This window comes from Ursus americanus, chromosome 8 (genome assembly GCF_024610735.1).
Source record: "Ursus americanus isolate L20-20 chromosome 8, mUrsAme1.1.p, whole genome shotgun sequence".
Lineage (NCBI taxonomy): Eukaryota > Metazoa > Chordata > Mammalia > Carnivora > Ursidae > Ursus > Ursus americanus.
In genome coordinates this window covers 83,245,622-83,264,648 of record NC_142134.1, presented here as the reverse complement: position 1 = coordinate 83,264,648, position 19,027 = coordinate 83,245,622, and the positions used below count along the sequence as shown (strand labels likewise).

At 63.7% G+C, this 19,027-nt stretch overlaps 2 protein-coding genes across 12 annotated transcripts; one reads left to right on the top strand and one right to left on the bottom strand.

Moving 5' to 3' along the window:
- Positions 1–518: 518 nt before the first annotated feature.
- IDUA (alpha-L-iduronidase) lies at positions 519–13,532 on the top strand. Of its 7 annotated transcripts, none has more exons than XR_006775732.2 (13): positions 546–880; positions 9,884–9,969; positions 10,117–10,224; positions 10,502–10,597; positions 10,691–10,893; positions 10,995–11,174; positions 11,274–11,490; positions 11,847–12,059; positions 12,140–12,261; positions 12,339–12,464; positions 12,535–12,615; positions 12,998–13,098; positions 13,273–13,406. XR_006775732.2 is itself a non-coding variant. In XM_045774747.2 (13 exons), the coding sequence occupies exons 1-13, from the start codon at positions 711–713 to the stop codon at positions 13,377–13,379; spliced, it is 1,806 nt and encodes a 601-aa protein (XP_045630703.2). In that variant the 5' UTR covers positions 573–710; the 3' UTR covers positions 13,380–13,532. The 7 variants fall into 7 exon arrangements, 5 of the variants coding, with proteins under 5 accessions (XP_087720502.1, XP_087720505.1, XP_087720504.1 ...); XM_045774747.2 differs by having other exon boundaries at positions 573–880; positions 12,535–12,611; positions 13,273–13,532; XM_087864376.1 differs by lacking the exon at positions 11,274–11,490 and having other exon boundaries at positions 519–880; positions 11,006–11,174; positions 12,535–12,611; positions 13,273–13,532.
- On the bottom strand, positions 587–7,886 carry SLC26A1 (solute carrier family 26 member 1). 5 transcript variants are annotated; one of them, XM_045774744.2, is made up of 5 exons: positions 7,047–7,886; positions 5,263–6,038; positions 4,630–4,796; positions 3,841–4,459; positions 587–3,120 (listed from the first exon to the last, which is right to left on the bottom strand). In XM_045774744.2, the coding sequence occupies exons 3-5, from the start codon at positions 4,638–4,640 to the stop codon at positions 1,597–1,599; spliced, it is 2,154 nt and encodes a 717-aa protein (XP_045630700.2). In that variant the 5' UTR covers positions 4,641–4,796; positions 5,263–6,038; positions 7,047–7,886; the 3' UTR covers positions 587–1,596. The 5 variants fall into 5 exon arrangements, with proteins under 5 accessions (XP_045630700.2, XP_045630698.2, XP_087720500.1 ...); XM_045774742.2 differs by lacking the exon at positions 7,047–7,886 and adding an exon at positions 4,961–5,131 and having other exon boundaries at positions 5,263–5,594; XM_087864374.1 differs by lacking the exon at positions 4,630–4,796 and having other exon boundaries at positions 7,047–7,885.
- Positions 13,533–19,027: the final 5,495 nt, after the last annotated feature.

Sequence of the window (19,027 nt, the reverse complement as noted above, 5' to 3'; positions counted from 1 at the left end):
CTCTCCTCCATCCCGCCGCGCTTTCCTCCCGAGCCCGGACGCGCTCCCTGCCCGTGGGCTTCCTGGACTCCCTGGTTGCATTGGAGAGACCCTTGGGCCCCCAGGCCCATGGCGCGCCTTAGGCTCTCCGATGTGAGCGAGGCCGCCCAACCCCTAACCGTCCCTGGCCGGCCTACTCCTTCCTCTCGGGTCCGCCTTCAGTCAGACTGGGGTTTTTCTCTGTCGGGGGGGCTCCAGGTGGTGTTTTGGGTGCCACGAGGGTTTTTCTGAGTGGGTGCCCTGTGAGGTGGAGGCCTGCGGACAGGCCCTGAGCTTGCCTGGTGGCTGCCTGGGGCAGTGGCCCAGGACACTGCTCTTTGCTGCAGACCAGGGCCCTCCCGAGAGGGCAGCTGCAGTGATGTCAGACATCCCTGTCGTGGGACCTGTTCCCCAGCTCCCTGTGTCTCAGACACACCCCTGTGTCTCCCACCCTCTGTGTGGCCTGCTTCTGGCTGAGATCACCTGGCTAAAGGGGGAAGGAGCAGGGTATTGGGATGTGGTCCTCTCTCCTCGGGGAGCCCCTGATTTCCATAAACGTGAGACTTCATAACATTCCTGGTGTTAGGAATTTTATTACATCAGGGACAATAACATTCATTGGCAGGCACTCCCCAGTCCAGCTGCTGGAGACGGGTGTCCTGGGCAATCCTGGGCCCTGTCCATGGGGACTTATGCCCCATCCCCCTTGTTCTGTTCCCAGCCCCCCACTGCCTCACAGCCAGGCTGACCAATATGACCTCAGCTGGGACCAGCATCTCAACCTGGCCTATGTGGGTGCTGTCCCTCATGGTGGCATTGAGCAGGTCCGGACCCACTGGCTGCTGGAGCTCATCACAGCCAGGTGAGTGATGGGGACAGCTGGCAGGGCCCCTTTATGGAGGTGAAGACCGAGGCTGAGTAGAGGACCACATCCTGGTCTCAGGATCGCAGTGGGGGCGGTAGGGAGGGGGGTCCTGCTCTCAGAAGCTGTTGCCCTCACACTTCCCGGCAGGGCGTCCTGTGTGGAGGAGGCCGTGTGGGGCTGTGCTGGGTGCTGCGCCAGCGTTGTGGCTGGACCTGGCACCAGCGAGTGTGCACCCACATACCTCGCGCCATGTGCTCGTGGGTCAGGCTTTGCCCGCGACCAGGCACTGCCCCAGGGCTGGGCTGATGTTGTATTGGTCACCCCCCCTTTGGCCCTGCAAAGCTCAGCCCAGCCAAGGCATGAGACGTAAGGAACACTTAGGTGTGTGTTTGGAAGACTTCCGGAGACACAGAGACCCTCGGGCCCCTGGCCAGAGCTGCTGCCTCTCGCCCGTGGGACTGGGACTGGGCAGGCCAAGAGACCAGTATCCCGTTGGCACCTTGATGGCCTCGGGGCCTTGTTCCAATAAGGCGGTGACACCCAATAAGACGCGGACACACAGCACGCGGGCCACTGTGCGGTTCGTTTCAAAGGTGCAGCTCTTGGATGTTCAAGTGTCGGGGTCCTCTGTGTGTTCCCTGGGTCCTTCAGGCGGGAGGGGCACAGCGTCACTCTTGGAGGGGTTGTGGGGATCGGTGTTGGTGCCCACTCGGCTAGAGGGCGGAGTCCGTGGCTGCCAGCGCCCTGTGGCGGGCTCGGGCCCCCTGCACGGCGCTGTGCACACTGTGGAAGAGCTGCCCCTCCTCGGCCACGTCCCCCCGGTCCTCCCCCAGGAAGCCGCCTCTCCTCAGGGTGTCCCTCACCAAGGGGCTGCAGCAGGCCAGGAGCAGGGTGATGCCCAGGGCCCCGTAGTCTCGGCGCAGGTCCTGCAGTGCGGCCACACCGGCCGCGTCCAGGAACAGCAGTGGAGCACAGTCGATGACCACGGCATGGAAGCTGGCCGCCGTGGGCACCAGTGCAGCCGTGCTGGTCACTGGGTCCACGCCCTCAACAGGGTCTCCCTCAGTGAGCCTCGCCTCCAGGCCCCTCTGCTTCCTCCTGGTGGCCGCGCGCCCTGCATCCAGCCCCGTGAGGCTGTAGAGTGACCGCAGGAAGAAGTCCTTGTTGGCGTAGTAGAGCGGCCCCCCAAAGCGGAATATCCGCACCCCAGGCTCCGGGACCAGGCCCTCAAACTCCGCGGCGTCCTCATAGAAGCCGGAGTCCCCAATCTGAGCGAGCAGGGTGGCTCGCGGGCGCTGCGTGCGGCCAGCCAGGCTGAGCAGAGACAGGAGGACGCCGGCCAGCAGCCCGACCTCGACGCTGACCAGCACACAGGTGGCTGCCGTGGCCACCCAGACCAGCGCGTCCACGGGGCTGAGCCGCCACAGCTGCGGGACGTCCCTCACCTTGCGCAGGGCGCCCCGCAGGCTGACGACGATGACACAGGCCAGCACGCAGCGCTGCAGGTCCCGGAACAGCGGTGCCAGGGCCAGCAGCACCAGCAGCACCACAGAGGCGCTGACCACGCTGGACAGCTGCGTGCGGCAGCCGGTGGCCGTCTTCACCAGGCTCTTGGACAGGGCGGCGCTGGTGACGTAGCAGTGGAAAAAGGCAGGCAGCACGTTGCAGCAGCCCACGGCCAGCAGCTCCTGGTTGGGCCTCACGGAGTAGCCGTGGCTCCGGGCGAACATCTCTGCCAGAGAGATGGAGAAGGCCGAGCCCACGAGGGCCAGGGGCACGGCATCCAGCACCACACGCCGCATCAGCCCAGGGTCTGGCACCCGGGGGGCCACGAAACCAGTGGGGATGTCACCAGCCACGCTAGAGCCAAAGCGTTGGCGGAGCTGTCCGAAGTGGGACACGAGCGTGGCCGCCACGATGACCAGTAGCTCCGTGGGCAGTGGCACCTTCAGGCGGTGCCGGCAGCGGTCGGAGAGCTCCTTGCCGGCCAGCAGCACGGCCAGGCACGTGGCACTGGTGACCACGTCGCACAGGTTGGCCTGCCCAGCGTTACGCAGCAGGCTCAGCCACGTGCTGACCACCATGCCTGGCCCTTGGTGCCGTGGGATCTGCACACCTAGCAGGTGCCTCAGCTGGGAGGTCAAGATGGTCACCGAGGCCCCCATGGCAAAGCCATCGAGCAGCGGCTGTGAGAGGTAGGCGGACACGAAGCCCAGCCGGAGGATGCCCATGAGGACCTGTGGACAGAGTGTGGTCAGGGCAGCAGGCTGCCTGGTATGGCTGAGGGGTGGCCGCAGCACAGAGCCTAACACCCCTTCATCGCTGCTGCTTATTTCCCGGATGGACTGCCCAGAGTCCCCTGCACGCACGTGTGCCCGCGCACATGGCACAGCGGACACTGGAGGTGCACACATGGCCTCGTATGCTCGTTTCTTGTTCTTTCATGCATGCAGGCTCCGGGCATCGGAAAGCAGCTCCTTTCTCCCGTCCTGCGAGGGGCGCTGACCCCCTCCTGGGACACCTGGGCCCCCTGGGAGGGTGTGACATTGGGGTGGACAGGACAGGCCTGGTTCAGGAGAGCCCTGGGTGTGGGGAGGCTGCAGGAAGAGAGGCAGCCTCTCGGGGTCCCGCCTGGGACAGGAAACGCAGGGGAGCTGTGCGGGCCAGTCAGGGACGTCTGGAGCTGAGCCGCCCTCCAGCCAACTATTCCTGTCCAGGCCGCTGCTAGCTGGACAGGGACCCTGTTCCGGGGTGCCGTCAGACCCTCGGGTGCCCCCGTCCTGGGATGCCACCCCGTGCCCACTTCTGCCTGTTCTGTCCTGTCCTTGCTGGTTAAACTCACCGTCCTCGGAGGCCCTGACCCTGCCCTGCCCTGCACTTGGCCCTTCTGTGTGGGCAGTGAGCCCCGGAGGGGCCCGCTCCCCGCTCGGCAGAACCCCACCTGGTCGGCCCCTCACCTGGTAAATCCCAGCCACCAGCGTGAGGGCCGTGGCGACGCGGATAGCATAGCAGTCTTGCTCGCAGTCCTGCGGCCTGAGCCGCGCGATGGTGGCTGAGGCGTTGGTGCTGCTGCCGTTGTCCCTGGGCCCGGGGCCGTCCTGGGCGGGGCCGAAGCCAGCCAGCAGCAGCTCGCGGTCCACCACCTGGCCCACCATGAGGCAGAGCAGGCTGAAGATGCCCACGGAGACGTGGTGCGAGGTGCCCATGAGAAAGTAGATGAGGTTTGCGAAGAAGGACGTGTACAGACTGTAGATTGGCTGCAGTCCAGCCAGCAGGGAGTAGGCGATGGCCTGTGGTACCAGGATGATGCCGATGACCAGCCCGGACATGACGTCGCCCGCCAGGGCCTCCCGCGGGCGGTACTGGCACAGCCAGCGTGTGGCGGGCAGCAGACCCTGCAGGAGCGCCCAGGCCCTTTGCGTGCTGCACGTGCAGCTCTGCCACAGCCTGGCTTTGAGCATCTCACGCAGGCCCAGGGGCACCGGGGACCGCCGGCGGACCAGCACCGGTCCCCCGCCCTGGGGCACGCGCTCGGTGGACACGTCCATCCCGGTCTGCCACACTCCCAGGGAAAACCTGCAAAGGAGGTGGGCGTCACTGCTGGGGTCAGAGGCCAGTGCAGAGACCCAGCCCTACGCGTGGCCCAGCCCGGCTCCCCTGCTCACTGTCCACTTCCCCACGCAGGCACAGGCCCCTCCATCTCCCATCCAAACCACCACGGTCCCCTCTGGCAGTCCTTCCATCACCTCTGTACCATGGGCTTGGAGGAGGAGGGCTTCCTGATGCCCCCAGTGAACCTTGGAGATACTGGGACCCCAAATCTGTGCTGGGGAGGGCGGCGCTGGCCACCCCTTGGTCCTTGTGGCAGAATTCCTGGGACGTGCTTTGGGAGAGGGATCTCGGCGGCGGCCAGCTGGGAGGGAAGTTGAGGTGACTGGCATGTGTCCTCCGTCCGGCTCCCGGGATTGTGGGGTACCCTTTCCCAGGTGTGTGATTACATTCCACAAGTGTGGGACTGCCCCTTGTGTCCCAACGGCAGCTGGCCTTCCAGGGCCCAGCCTGCTCTTGCCTTCTCACCCTGGGCCCAGGACACAGGGCCTGGAGTCTCCCCGGGGTGTGGAAGACGGCTTTGCACAGCCCCCATGAGCTCCAGAAGGACACCGAGGTGTGTTTCCTTCCTGGGAAGACCTCAGCGCACAGGCGTCTCCCCCCGCCGAGCCCCCAGAGTCCAGGTGTGTAGAGCGAGGACTGTTTAAACAACATCTGCCTTGTGCCTGAGGGCCCTCAAAGAGACCCTCCTCCCCGTCACCCAGAGAGCTGGCCTCTCCTGTCGCCGGGGGATGTCACGGTCCTGCAGCAGGGCCCCGGGATGATCTTACCTGAGGGAGGCCCTCGCAGGCTTGGTGGACTGGAGCGTAGCGAGGCAGCTGGCCTGTCAGCCCTTCGGGGCCGGAGTCTGCCGGCCGGCTGGGCTCTGGCTTCTGTTGGCCGGTGGGGGAGTGTGGGCAGCAGGGGTCTGGCGCAGAGCTGGAGCCAGGAGCCAGGTCACGGCAGGTGTGGCGCCCACCGCGGGCAGTGCTCCGTGGTGACCATCTGACTGCTTGGCCAGCTGGGCTTGCGGTTAAATTATTTACCCCGGAGTTTGCTGAGTCATGGGTTTCCCCCCAACCAGTGTTACCTGAGCGGCTACTCCAGGGAGTTGTGCTGTAATCAGGGACTCACAATTGTGTGGGCCTCTTGATAAGCTCCCAGTTGGGCCCCCGGTGTGGGACAGGGTGGGCGAGGACACCCAGTGGCTGGAGCAGGATGCTTGGATTCTGGGGTCCTTGGGGGAGGCGGAAGGCCCACGAGCCCAGCCAGTCCTGGGACAGGGCACGGGCAGCAGGGGACCCTTCCGCTCAGGGGCCTGTCACTGTGGTCCCCACAACTAACCAAGGGTACGCAAGGAGGAGAGGGATGCCGGGGGAGGGGCCGGTCTCTTCACCCCAGCCCTGGCCATCCTCCCTCCTGTGCCGTGAGACAGGTCTGGTCCCCGCCGGAGCACAGGCCAGCTCGGCACTGGGCGGCTGTATCCTCGGCCTCCGCTCTGTGTGCTTGTGTGGAAAGCAGGTGTGCGGCCGCTGCTAAGTGTGTGCGCTTGCACGCGTGTGGGTTGCTGAGGGCAGGAGGGTCAGCAGGCATCAGGAGGCAGTACCAGCCAGGTGCGCCCTTCTTGCTGGGGGGGGGGGGGCACCGGCATGACTGGCGGGTGCACCGCGTGAGCAATGGCTGGCGTGAAGGCACGTGATGGCTTTAGATGATTACCCTCGTGCCCCACAAATGATACGACTAACCTGATCTCAGGTCCCCCACCTCTTACACTGGATAACTGAGGTGGACTTCCGTCCCTGGGATCTTGAAGGATTATGTGCGGAAAGGGGCGCATCCCGCGGGGCTGCTGTAGCCCCGTAGCCCCTAGTGGTCTTCCCGCCCCAGGACACAGCCTAGGGTCTTCCCTCCACCGACCCCGCACAAAGTCCAGCCGAGGACCCACTTGGCCCCTGGTGGCGGGCTGTTTGCCCTGATCAAGAGCCTTGGCCGCTCAGAGCTTCAGGCCCCTCTTGGGGGCAGATAGGTGCTCCTCGGGGTGCAGAGGGGAGAGTAGCTATTGAGGAGGGCATGTACCTTTATCTCCTGCCCCAGCTGCTGGCAAGGGGGCAGTGAGAGAACCCCCTGGGTGACCTCAGCGCCCTTGGGGTTGTGTGACACAGAGGGCTCCTAGACGGCCAGGGGCAGATAGACGTGGGTGTGCTGGGCGATGGGGCTGGGTGCTGGATGGGAAGATGGAGAGCAACTGGCCTCTCCCGCCAGCTGGCCCTGAGCCTGACACCCTCCCATCCCCATCCTCAGACCGAGGCTGTGGGTTCCCTTGGGGGACGGGTCTGTCGGCCCGCCGCGCCCCCCCCCCCCCCCCGCACATGTCCCCCTCTGAGCGCGCGCCCCAGGCTGGCCTCGCGCCGCGCTCCCCGCCCCGCCCCATCCTCCTGCTCCGGGAGCGCGCACCTCGCGTCTTCGCCCCGCGCACCCTCCGTGCGCGCCCCCCACGCGGCACCCCCACCGCCGAGCACGCGCGGCACCGGCCGGGTCCTCACGCCCCCGCGCACTAGAGCACCGGAGCACTCACCAGGCCGGGTCGCAGCTCTGTCCTCCGGCGCAGGCGCTGAGGCCCTGCAGTGGGGGGCCTTGGTGCAGCCCGACCGCCGCCGCTGGGGCGCGCGTGAATGAGCCCTTTGTGCAGCCGCCGCAGCCCCAGCCCACGTGCCAGGTGCAGGAGGCCTCGAGCCCAGGTTCCGACCCTTCCAGGGCCGCAGAACGGAGGCTGGTCGGTGGAGGCCCAAGCCTCTCTGCAGTTCACCTCACCGCTCAGCCCCCTCCCTAAATGAGGTCTCTCAGATCCTCACTCTGACCGGGCCAGGCAGAGGGAGCCCAAGGACTGCTCCCTGGGGTTCCTCGGCCGTGGGTCATCTCTGAGGTGGGCTTTGGGGCCCTGGGACAGGTGTATTGGCCCACAGGGTATCCTTAGCTGTCGAGGCTGGCTGGGCCAGGGGACGCTCCTGTGCATCTAGGGGGACAGGCTGGGGATGCCTGTGCGTTGGGGCTCCCCTGTGGTACCCGCTGGCCCAGGACGCCATGCACAGGAGCAGCATGTATCCGAGGCCTGCTGTGCACCCGGTGTGTGCAGGCTGGGCTGCAGGGAAAGCCTGGAACCCCTGCACATGCCTTCACTTTCCACTTGGTCACCCCATCACCCCTGCCCACCCCCTCTCCCACAGTAGTGGGACTTTGGAACTGTCTGCTGTGCACATTTAATTTTTACCCAAGTGCTTGTTAGTTTTCTTTGCTACCAGTCGTGACCTTTGGATGGGAGGGAAACGGGTGAGGGAGGTGATCCCCGCTGCCCACAGGCTTGTCCTGCTGGGTCCCAGAGGTAGGAGGACACAGCCCTTGCACAGAGGGGCCAGCGAGGGAAAGCAGAGTGCAGGGCCGGGGGGGGCGGGGGGGGAGCAGGAGGCAGTCGCGTGCGGTGGCTTGGCCTGGTTCAGGGGTGGACTTCGAAGGCGAGCAGGCTCAGCCTTGACCCTGTACAAAGCAAGGCGAGGGAGAGAAGGACGTGGGGAGGTGTTGACTTACCCGCGTCCTCACCGTGTCCAGGGAGATGACCGCGGGCCAGCCAGGCTGTGCCGTGGGATGGGGAGGTTGACAGATGAAAAGCTGTTCAGGGCCAGATTCTGCGGTGACCCCACTCCGCTCCTCCCCAGCTGCCACAAGAGGGCGCATTGCAGGCCTCCTGCCCCTGGCCACCTCCCTCCCTCCGACGACGGACAGACGGAGCAGGCATGTTCTCAGGGGAAGCCCTGAGGTGCCTGCCAGCCCGCCTGCCTGTGCTGCTCACGAGGCAACACCCCCCAGTCTGGGCCACCCCCAGGCTCCGTGCTAACCCTGCACGACCCCCCCGGAAGGCCACCAGCTTCCTCACGCAGCCCCCAGTGCTGGGTCCACCCTTGGATGCCGCCTGTACCTCTACCCGCCTAGCTGCTCGAGCGCAGTCAGGCTTGTGCGAGACGTCCCCCGTCCGTCTGCAGATGTTGTCCCCTCTGCCTCCTAAGTCGTCTGCTCCAGCTCCTCCCTATGCCTTTGTGGCCACTGCCCCGTCCTGGCGCTCCACCTCTCCCGGGGGACCTTTCCAAACATCATGGCAAAAGGGAACACTATGAGGACAGTAACAAGATCAGCGGTTGTCAGGGGTTGGGGGGAGGATGAACAGGTGGAGCACGGAGATTCGGGGGCCGGGGGTGGGCACCTGTCCTGATGCCCTCGTCCAGACCCACAGAATGTGCGCCACCAGGCGTGGCCCTGACGTCGTCTGTGGACTCTGGGTGATGATGGCGTGTCCGTGGAGGCTCGTCCACCGTAACAGACGCCCCACTCCGGTGTGGATGTGGCTGGTGGGGAAGGCTGTGCCCGTGTGCAGGGGGGAATGGGAAATCTCTGTACCTCCCTCTCAACTTTGCTATAACCTAGAACTGTTCAAAAAAAATTCTTAAAAACGAAGTCATGGCACTTTTCTCCTTGGATCTCTGACAGGGCTCCCCATTTCACTCTGAGTCAGGGTCCCATCCTCACCTTGGGCACAAAGACCTAGTCTGTCCAGCCTGCACCCTGTTCTGCTCCAGGTCCACACCATGCTTTCTGCTGCTTGATCACAAGTTTACTCCTACCTCAGGGCCATTGCATATGCTGCCCTATCTGTTCCCTGGCATTCTCATTGCTGGCTTTGTCTCACTACTTGGTAGGTCTTAGGTGTTACCTCAGAGAGGCCCTCCCTGCCTGATCCTTTGCTCCCTGTCCCTTCCCCTTCATGGTACATCTGATGTGTTCCTAAGATTCAAATAGTTGTCTGTTGGTTTCTGTCTCCTCCCAGAATGTGAACCTGGAGGAAATTGGGCCCCAGTCTGGGATGAGTGTAGTTGAGTGGGGGGCTGCCCTTCTCCCTTTTCTGAGTGTGGGAGGGGGAGAGGAGTCTGTTGAGACCAATCTGGAGCCCTGGCCTCCAGGAGGTGTGAAGAAGCAGGGTGTGGCATCCCCTGGGTCCTGCCAGGCTCTTGTTCCATGGTTCCCCACTCCACAGTCAGCTGTCTTCAGGGTGCCTTGTTCTCTCCTGCTCCATTCTGTTGTACCTTTCCCAAAAGACCTGCCTGCCCTGTGCCACCCCTGAGCCCAAAGCTGTTCTGAGCTCCTGAAGGCTTGGGGGTGGGGTTCCACTACAGGCACACTGGTTCATACTAGGCTGTGAATGACTGATAGGCTTCCATCATTGGTGTTTTCCAAAGGGAGGGACCCACTGAGGAGTCTGGATCTGAGACCTATGTGGCACCTTGCAGGCTCTCTACCTGATTGAATGTGGCCACAGTTCCAGCCTGGGGCCCAATTTCCTCTCCCCTGACATTCCCTGTCCTACAGAGGGTCAGCTGGGCAAGGCCTGAGCTACAACTTCACCCATCTGGATGGGTACCTGGATCTTCTCAGGGAGAACCAGCTCCTCCCAGGTAAGCAGCCAGCCCTGCCCTCTGCCCTCTAGTCCTGTCCCCTCCCCATGACCTGACCTCTCTGGGTCCTCAGTGGTTGTATGTGGAGGACTGGCCTCTGTGTGGGCAGGCGGGGCCCGGGCTGGACGGCCACTTCATGTGTTGCAGGCTTTGAGCTGATGGGCAGCCCTTCCAAACGCTTCACCAACTTCGAAGACAAGCAGCAGGTGTTTGAGTGGAAGGAGCTGGTCTCCCTCTTGGCCAGGAGATACATTGGTGGGCAGGGCACAGGTCCTGGAGGGACAGGGTGGGCGCTCCTGGGCAGGCTTTCCTCCCATACCACCCAGGCTATGAGCTTGGTCTTGTCTATTATGAACCCTGAGCCAGGGTCTCCTGATGGGGAAGGAGGCCTGGCAGAGTGCAGTGGGCTCATATGGAATCAGATACCCTTGTCACGGCCAAACATCCAGCAGTAGGCAGGCCTCCCTGTGAGTTGGGATAGGCTTGGCATCCCCGTGAGGGGGCCATGGGTGACAGTGGGGACACTCTGCAGGTAGGTATGGACTCTCACACGTTTCCAAGTGGAACTTCGAGACATGGAATGAGCCAGACCACCACGACTTTGACAACGTGTCCATGACCATGCAAGGTGGGTGGTGCCTCCCGCGTCCTGTGAGAGGAGAAGGGGCGGGAGCAGCCCCTCGGGCGCCAGGGTGTGGACTCTGAGTTCCCTCCCACCCAGGCTTCCTGAACTACTACGACGCCTGCTCCGAGGGTCTGCGGGCTGCTAGCCCGGCGCTGCGCCTGGGCGGCCCCGGGGACTCCTTCCACCCCTGGCCACGCTCCCCGCTCTGCTGGGCCCTCCTGGGGCACTGTCACAACGGCACCAACTTCTTCACGGGGGAGCTGGGCGTGCGGCTGGACTACATCTCCCTCCACAAGAAGGTACAATCGTCCCCCCACCCCGCGCCCCCTGTCCCTCCGCCCGCCAGGGGACCCCGCCTTCTCAGAGTCACGAGAAGTCGTCCTGAGGCCAACCCCCGCAGGGCGCGGGCAGTTCCATCTACATCCTGGAGCAGGAGAAGGCGACCGTGCAGCAGATACAACGGCTCTTCCCCAAGTTTGCCGACACCCCCATTTACAACGACGAAGCGGACCCGCTGGTGGGCTGGTCCCTGCCGCAGCCTTGGCGAGCCGACGTGACCTACGCGGCCCTGGTGGTGAAGGTAGGCCGGCCCCCAGGCCCTACCCCACGAGCGGCTCCTGACGCGGGGGGAGGGTGCGGGCGCGTGGCCGGGAGGTCTCCAGCGCCCGGACGCCTGCAGGTCATCGCCCAGCACCAGAACCTGCTGGTGGCCAACACCAGCTCCGCGCTGCGCTACGCGCTCCTGAGCAACGACAACGCCTTCCTGAGTTACCACCCGCACTACTTCACGCAGCGCACGCTCACCGCCCGCTTCCAGGTCAACACCACGCGTCCGCCGCACGTCCAGCTGCTGCGCAAGCCCGTGCTCACCGCCATGGCGCTGCTGGCCCTGCTGGGTAGCCCCCTCCCTCTCTGCGCCCGCCCAGACCGGAGACGGACGAGACCGCCGGGTGCACCCTGGGCGGGGCCAGGACCTAGGCCTGGGTCGGCCGGGCAGGGCTGTCATTCCAGGCCCTTGTGGCTTGTGCAAAGGCCCCAAGGCTGGGGAAGCACCGATGTATATGCCCTGCGGGGGGAGGGGAGGTTCTTGCCCCTCCCGCCCCGCTTCCCCAGCTCAGTGGGTCACGTGGCTGGGCCCTCCTGGGGCGGGACCCCTCATGGAGGGGAATGAATGAGGGGAAGCCAGGCCCGGGGAGGGCGGCGCGGGGAGGCTGTGGTTCCGCCTAGCGACAACCCCACCCCTGCCCTGCAGACAGCGAGCAGCTCCGCGCGGAGGTGTCGCAAGCCGGGACGGTGCTGGACAGCAACCACACGGTGGGCGTCCTAGCCAGCGCCCACAGCCCAGCAGGCCCCCTTGACGCCTGGCGCGCCACGGTGCTGCTCTATGCGAGCGACGACACAAGCGCCCATGCCAACCGCAGTGTCTCCTTGACCCTGCGCCTGCACGGGGTGCCCCCAGCCCCGGGTGAGCTGGGGTCCCAGGGAAGGGGTGGCTCTGCAGGGGGTGGGCCCGGCGAGGCGTGGCTCCAGTGTCCGGCTCCGCAGGGCTCGTCTACGTCACGCTGTACCTGGACAACCAGCTCTGCAGCCCCCATGGCGAGTGGCAGCGCCTCGGCCGGCCGGTCTTCCCCTCCGCAGAGGAGTTCCGGCGCATGCGCGCAGCGGAGGTCCGAGGGCAGGGTAGGGGTGGGGGCAGGGCGGCTGTCGAGATCCCAAGGCCCTGAGTACCAGTCCCTGTCCCCAGGACCCGGTGGTCATGGCGCCACGCCCCTTCCCTGACAGTGGCCGTCTGACACTTCGCCTGGAGCTCCGGCTGCCCTCGCTCCTGCTCGTGCACGTGTGCGCACGCCCCGAGAAGCCACCAGGCCAGGCAAGTGGCAGCCCCCTACCCCGCTGCCCAGGCTCCTCCAACCCCCCAGTCACTGAGCCTCTCCCTGCAGGTGACCCGGCTCCGTGCTCTGCCCTTGACCAGGGGGCAGGTGCTTTTGGTCTGGTCCGATGAGCATGTGGGCTCCAAGTGCGTGAGTGCATCACAGCCACTCCCCTAATCCCCATCCTGTATGAGCTGCTGGTCACGCTTATGCCTGGTGCCTTGGGGCTGCAGTGCCCACGTGGTCCCTCCACTGTGGTCCTCCAACTCCTCCCCACCTCCACCGCTCACACCCCCACTCCCGCTGTTCTCGCAGCCACACAGATGGCCCAAGACATCCCAGCCTGCTCGATCGGGGGTGGGGGTACCTGCAGGGAACATTGACAGGTGGCACTTGTGCTCCAGTCCCCTCTCTTCATCACGTGTGGCCTGTCATCATGGCCGGAAGAGGGCCAGGAACCCGGGGAGGGCTCAGGGAAGGGGCTGTGAGTCTACCCTGGACGCCAGCCCTGGTCCTGACTGACCATCCCCAGGTGCCTGTGGACGTATGAGATCCAGTTCTCCACGGACGGTGAGGTGTATGCTCCTGTCAGCAGGAAGCCGTCAACCTTTAACCTCTTTGTGTTCAGCCCAGGTGTGCCTGTCACCCTCTGCCCTGCCCTCAGCTGCCCCATTTCTGGGCCTCAGCACAGTGTCCCGTGGGGTGGGGTCCAGGGCCTTGCAAAGCCCAGAGTTAGGGAGCTCTAGGAGTTTGGGGTGGGTTCAAGGGGGCGTGCACTCAAACACCTGTGTATGTTTGCATCCCCAGACACTGTCGCCACCTCTGGCTCCTACCGGGTTCGAGCAGTGGACTACTGGGCCCGGCCAGGCCCCTTCTCGAATCCTGTGCGATACCTGGAGGTCCCTGCACCATGAGGGCCCCCACTGCCCTGTGACCGTGAGGCTGTGCTGACCCATGAACCTGGGCGGCCAGGAGCCGAGATGGGCTGGACCACCAGCGGCCCATCGGTCGGCTCTGTTCATCCTCTCCTGTCATCTTGCTCAACCCCTTAAAGTGCCTTTCCACTCCTTGGTCTTGGGCTTGGCCTTTGTGGACGGGCCGAGGGCAGACACAGGATCTGGCTGGAGCATGGCCTTCCCCACCTCCCTTCTCTTCAGAGTGCCTTCTCCCACCAGGGGAACCAGGGTGGGGGGCAGGCTGGGCACAGGGAGACAGGTCCAGATGCCATGAGGATGGCTGCCCTGCCTACCTGGGGTCTCTGGCATCATTGCTGGGTGCAGTGGACCCCATTCCTGTGCCCTGCCCATTCTGCAGAGCAGGAGGGGGCCCACCTGGATCAGCTTGGAGCACAGATGGAAACTCACCTTCTGAGGCCCAGGCAGGCTGACCCCTGCACTCCACCAGTGGGAGGTAGGGTGGAGCTTCCAGGCTGTCTGGCCCCAACTGTGGCCAGCAGCAAAAAAGGCCCACAGTGTCAGCTGTGAGCCGTGCCTGCCCCCACAGCCATCCTGGTTCCACATCTGAGCCCAGAAGGAGACAGGTGGCATGCTGAGATGAGGATGACTGGGGCTGTTGACAGAGATGCGACGGTGGGCGGGGGGCTGCATGGGGAAGTGCAGGACCCCAGGATCCTCCCCACACTGACCCCCCACCCAGGGCCAACAGAGCACGTGAGGGAGGACTCACCGGTCAAGACAGACAGGTGTGGTAAGGCCACCTGGTGAGAAGCAGAGACCTTCAGCCCAGGAGTGCAGCCAGTCTGGGGGGCCCTGTGAGCAGGGGTGGAGGTGTGGAGGTCTTGATACCACTCTCCCCACCGCCCTCCGGGGCTACCTTGGGCTTAGGGCTGGGGGAGGCGATGCGGGTCTAAAAGGGTCTGAAAGGGCAGATGGAAGATGAGGCCCGGTCGACCCCTCTGGCTTCCCACACCTGCCAGCCTGTCTACGCCAAAAACTCGAGGACCGCCAAGTCTCACCAGCTGCCTTACCACGGGTGGGAGAAGTCCGCGCGATGATGCTTCCCTCTGAACCCCACAGTCAGCCCCTGTTCCTTTGCTTGCTTTCCCGTGTGGGTACCTTAGGGCTCAGTGCCAGGGGGCCCAGCCCTTGCGTCTGTGGGGCACTGTAACCTGCTGGCTACTGTTAGTGTACAGGGGGCAGAGGGGCTCCAGGCATGGTGCTGCTGCCCGACGAAGCCCTGTCTCCGCCGGCTCAGGCCTCGTGACGAAGTGCAACCCCCTGCCAGCCTCAAGGCCCCAACTACAGAAGTGTGTTCTGTCCCAGCCCCGGAGGCCGGAAGTCTGAGACCAAGGTGCGGGCAGGGCTGGTTCCTTCCGAGGCCTCTCTCCCGGGCTCGCAGACAGTGGCCTCCTCCCTGCCTTCTGTCCTCCTGCCGTCTCCCAAGGACGCCAGTCCCGCGGGAGTAGCACCCACTCTCATGATGGCACTTTCATCACCTCCTCGAAGGCCCTGTCTCCAAATACAATTCTGTTTGGAGGCACTGGGGGTTAAAACGTCAACGTAAGAATTTGGGGGGGAGTGAGTTCAGCTCCTAATAAGCACGGACTCCATTTCTCCAGGGTGGTTGGGATCCATCACCCCAGTAGGAAAGCAGCCTCTTCTCTACCTGGTGGGTCCGTGGCCTGAGGACCCCTGATGGTTGAGGGGCCATCTCTGCTTCCAGCTTATGGGAGGGGGACTGGGTTCCTTGGTGGACTCGGTCCTTCCTTGGGTGCCAAGACCTTCAGACCCGCTGAGCAGAGATTCCTCAGGCAGGGGGGATACTCCCCTCTCCCCTCTCCCCTCTCCCCGGCTCTGTGTGTTCTGGCTCCTGGCAAAGCAGCAGCACACACGTGGTTTGCACGTTGGCCTAGAGTTCCCAGCGTGAGCTCGCTGCCATTGTGCCGGTGGTAGGTTGGGTGCCCCCTTGGAGGGGACCGTGGCTCCAGGGCAGTTAGTGGGCATTCAGCAGGACAGCAGATGTACATCTGTGCTGTGCCCCTCGGCCCCCAGGGGTAAGTCACCGTCTCCGCCATGCTTGTAACATCCACGTCGTCGGCCTGTCACGAGATTGCTGATGCATCCCCGCTCTCTGACCACGCTGACTGGTCAGCTTTGGTCTTTGATGGTTTGGGGTCGGGCTTTCTGAGAGTTGGGGTGTCCGTGTGATTGGCCCACTTACAGGCTCTGCCCCTGCTGCAGGCTTCTTTGTACCTGGGCTCGTGGAGTTGCCATTGGGATGGCAGACAGGCCCGTGACGAGTCTCAGATGCAGGGGACGCCCCACGGATCCACGGAGGTGTTTCTGTGGGACAGCACTCTCAGTCTGTGCTGCTCCCCAGACCTTGTCCTCAAGCTCCCTGTCTTGGGCTTTATGAGTCAGGCCAACTGGTCACCATCTGGTGTGCTGCCTTTTGCACAGCCAAGCTGGGCTAGACGTCCCCTTGGCTTTGGTCGCCTGAGAGACACTGGTGTATGTGTACGTTTGCCCATGAACCGTGTCTCCCAGCAGCCAGCACCCTTGTAAAGCCCTAGGTCGGTGGAGGGAGAGGGGGAGCTGGACCCTCTTGTTCATACAGCTCACCTGCAAATGTGCTTTGGCCCCGCCTCCGGTGTTCTCACCTCAGGACGGAACACCGCATGTACTCAGTTCTCGCTGGGCACTTGGGTCAGTCAGGTCAGACCTTACCAAGACCTCAGCAGCGAGCGCAGAGCTGTTGTCAAATGGATAACGGATGTTGACCGAGGAGGAAGCGGCCCTGCTCGGGGATGCTAGGAGTCTGGGCCAGAGCTGTTTCTCTTGTTGGCACCTGCCAGAGGCCTGTCTGCCACAGATGTGTCGGGCACCGTGGGCCTGATGGGCTGTCCTCCCAAGTGGCAAGATGGCCCGCGGCATGCCTGGACGTGCCAGGGGGCCTTTTCTTGCAACGGTGCATGACGCCCGGGAAGTTGGTTAGAGAAGCACGCACAGACGTGGTGCGGGCTGCACCCCAAATTAGTGCCTCCTAGAAGTGGGTGCTGTGAGGTACGCTGATTTACCTTACTTCATGGGACATCCCAGCATTTCCCCTCCGGGCCCTGGAACTGCCCTGGAAGCCCCTGGCCGTCGACGGGGCTTATCTTCCACCCTGTGGTCAGCCCGGCTTTGCCTAAGGCATCCGGGGTGCCTGTTAACCCCACACACCCGGTCCCATCAGCATAATGTCCTCAAGCAAACCAAGATCCCCCAGGATCCTACTAAGCCTGGGAGAGGGGGTGCCATCGGGAAACGGTGGAAGCACGCTCACGGCCCCACCGTGTGAAGGTCCCCACCGTGTGAGGGCAAGCTGCCGCTGATCCTCCTCCTCGGTGAGGCTAGAAAGGAAGCATTTCTAGCTGTGTATTGAGAGACACACTGTGTGCTTCTCTGCAGGAAACATAACCTCAGCTATGGCTGCCGTGGCCACGGGGTGCGCTCGTCCCCTGTCCTAACAGCATCTGACAGAGTTCTGTGGGAACACAGAAGGACCCCTCCTCCCCCTGCAGCTTCCAGGTGTCCTACTGGAACGATCTCTGCAGTTTCCGGAAACGTGGTGGGTTTGGCTTGCAGGGAGGGGCGGGCCTGGGGGCTTCTGTGCTGGCCTTCCCTGCGCAGGTCAGGGAACCAACGTGGGATGAAGCCACCCCTCTCCCTACGTTTGGGGGACTGCAGAAACCCCAGCAGGAAGGGTCTTGGCTCACAGGCTCTGGCCAGGGCCCATGTACTGTCAGACGTCCCCAGGCCCCCGTTGGTGTCTGATGGTTTTCAGGCATTCTCATCGGTTCAAGGCCATTATCCAGTAACCCCCAGGAGGTCTGAGGGCACTCACCTGAAAATGGCCACAGGGCCCCTTACATACCTGGGGACACATAACAGTAACCGGATTCTGAGTTCTTTTTTTCAGGGGACCCCACCTCCCGCCCCCATCAAGGGCTCTGGGTCCATGACCCGGCTTAAATGTGGGGCCTGGACACGAGGCCCTGAAGCCTCATAGTGACAGGTTATGTTTGAAAACTGCCCACCAGACCACCATCACCTCTTGTTTGCAGAAGACCCCTGAAGTTCAGAAACACCCATGTGTGCGAAACCAGGGTCTTCTCAAAACTTCAGTCTGACTCACTAGCCTGTCTGGGGTGGGGGCCAGGACGGCATTTCCAGGACCCTCGGGCGCTGCTGGTCCCAGGAGCGTGCACGAGAGCAGCAGGTCAGAGTCGGGCCCCCTTCCAGGGGCTCAGGCTGGCCCAGCGCACTGGCTGCATGTCCCACACTTGTGCAGGGACGAGACCCACTCTGTGAGGCTTCCAGGCTCCCTCTTCCTGGAGGCTGTCTCAGAATCTAACCTCCCTTTGGTTCTGGAGGCAGAGGGATGATCCAGGCACAGATGTGGTCACACGGGGGCGTGATGGCCTCACTAGAGGACTCAGCAGCCTTGGTCTCCTGTCCATCTGTCCCGAGTCCTTCTCAGGTCTTGGGTGTCCCTGTCCTTGAAAATCGCATTCCTCAGCAAGTGAAGGCTTCAGCTGGTCCAGCCTTGTGTCGGACTGCAGCACGTAGAACGAGGTTGTGTGCCCACCCTGTGGCCAGAGAGGCCCCGGTCCCACATGCCCTCAGCTCACTTTCCTTTCTTCCCTTTCAAGGGAGAGGGAGAGGTGCCCAGACTTCACACGCACTGCTGTTGCTATAGCAACCAGCCCCTTGCTGCCACCTGCACTCCGCCCAGTGCCGCCACCCACCACCCGGGGAATTTGAGTACCCATGACGCCATTTCCCATCTGCAGGGTCAGCCCCGAGTTCCTCGGATCTGAGTCACTGATGCCAGGAGACCATGTGGAAGGTCTGTGTCGTGGGGCCACCACGAGTGCTGATGGCCCCATCGGTCAGGCCCCTGGCCCCCACACTCCAGCTCAGCTGTAACGCAGGGACTGGTTGTATGGGTGCGTCAGAGAGCAGAGAGTCCAAGGGAGGCTCCTGCAGGGACCAGGGCAGCTGGCATGGGCGTTACCCTTCCCAGGTGTGAGGGAGGAAGAGGGTTGCCCCACAGACCTCTGAACTTGCCCTTGGACTCCTTCCAGATTATGCAGAGACCAAACCCAAGTGGAAGCCAAAGGCAGAGAAGCCAGGTGCCACCAGACACCTGGGCATGACCTGGACTCCAGCACGGGGAGGGAAAGTGGGGGGTAGAGAAGGAGGGAAAGGAGTCGGGCCCTTTGCAGGCCCCAGGAGGGGTGGAGGGACTGCAGAAGAGGGACTGCACCTGAGCCTGGTGCCCTTGCCCGCAGCCCAGAGGGGGCACCGCGTCCGCTTGGGCAGGGGGATATGAATGGAGTTCAGCCCCTGGCATGATGGAACGTCATGAATGCAGACCCTTCCAAGACCAAGAGAAGGTCAGCTGCCAGAGGTCATGCATGGGTCCTCTCCCACCCAACACCTCAAGATTACCATGGAGGGCAGCACTGCCTGCCCTGCCCACTGGGGTGCAGCCCAAGCACCGTGAGACCAGGCCAGAAATCTCCCCTGCACTCTCCTGCTCAAGGGTCTCCACTGGG

Bases quoted from the DNA above. Each gene is read 5' to 3' on its own strand.
- IDUA (XM_045774747.2), top strand. From the start codon at position 711: ATGCCCCATCCCCCTTGTTCTGTTCCCAGCCCCCCACTGCCTCACAGC. The intron at 11,175-11,273 runs GTAGGCCGGCCC...GGACGCCTGCAG, and splicing joins ACGCGGCCCTGGTGGTGAAG to GTCATCGCCCAGCACCAGAA. The intron at 12,060-12,139 runs GTGAGCTGGGGT...CCGGCTCCGCAG, and splicing joins CGGGGTGCCCCCAGCCCCGG to GGCTCGTCTACGTCACGCTG.
- SLC26A1 (XM_045774744.2), bottom strand. The intron at 3,121-3,840 runs GTGAGGGGCCGA...CTCTGTCCACAG, and splicing joins TGGTGGCTGGGATTTACCAG to GTCCTCATGGGCATCCTCCG.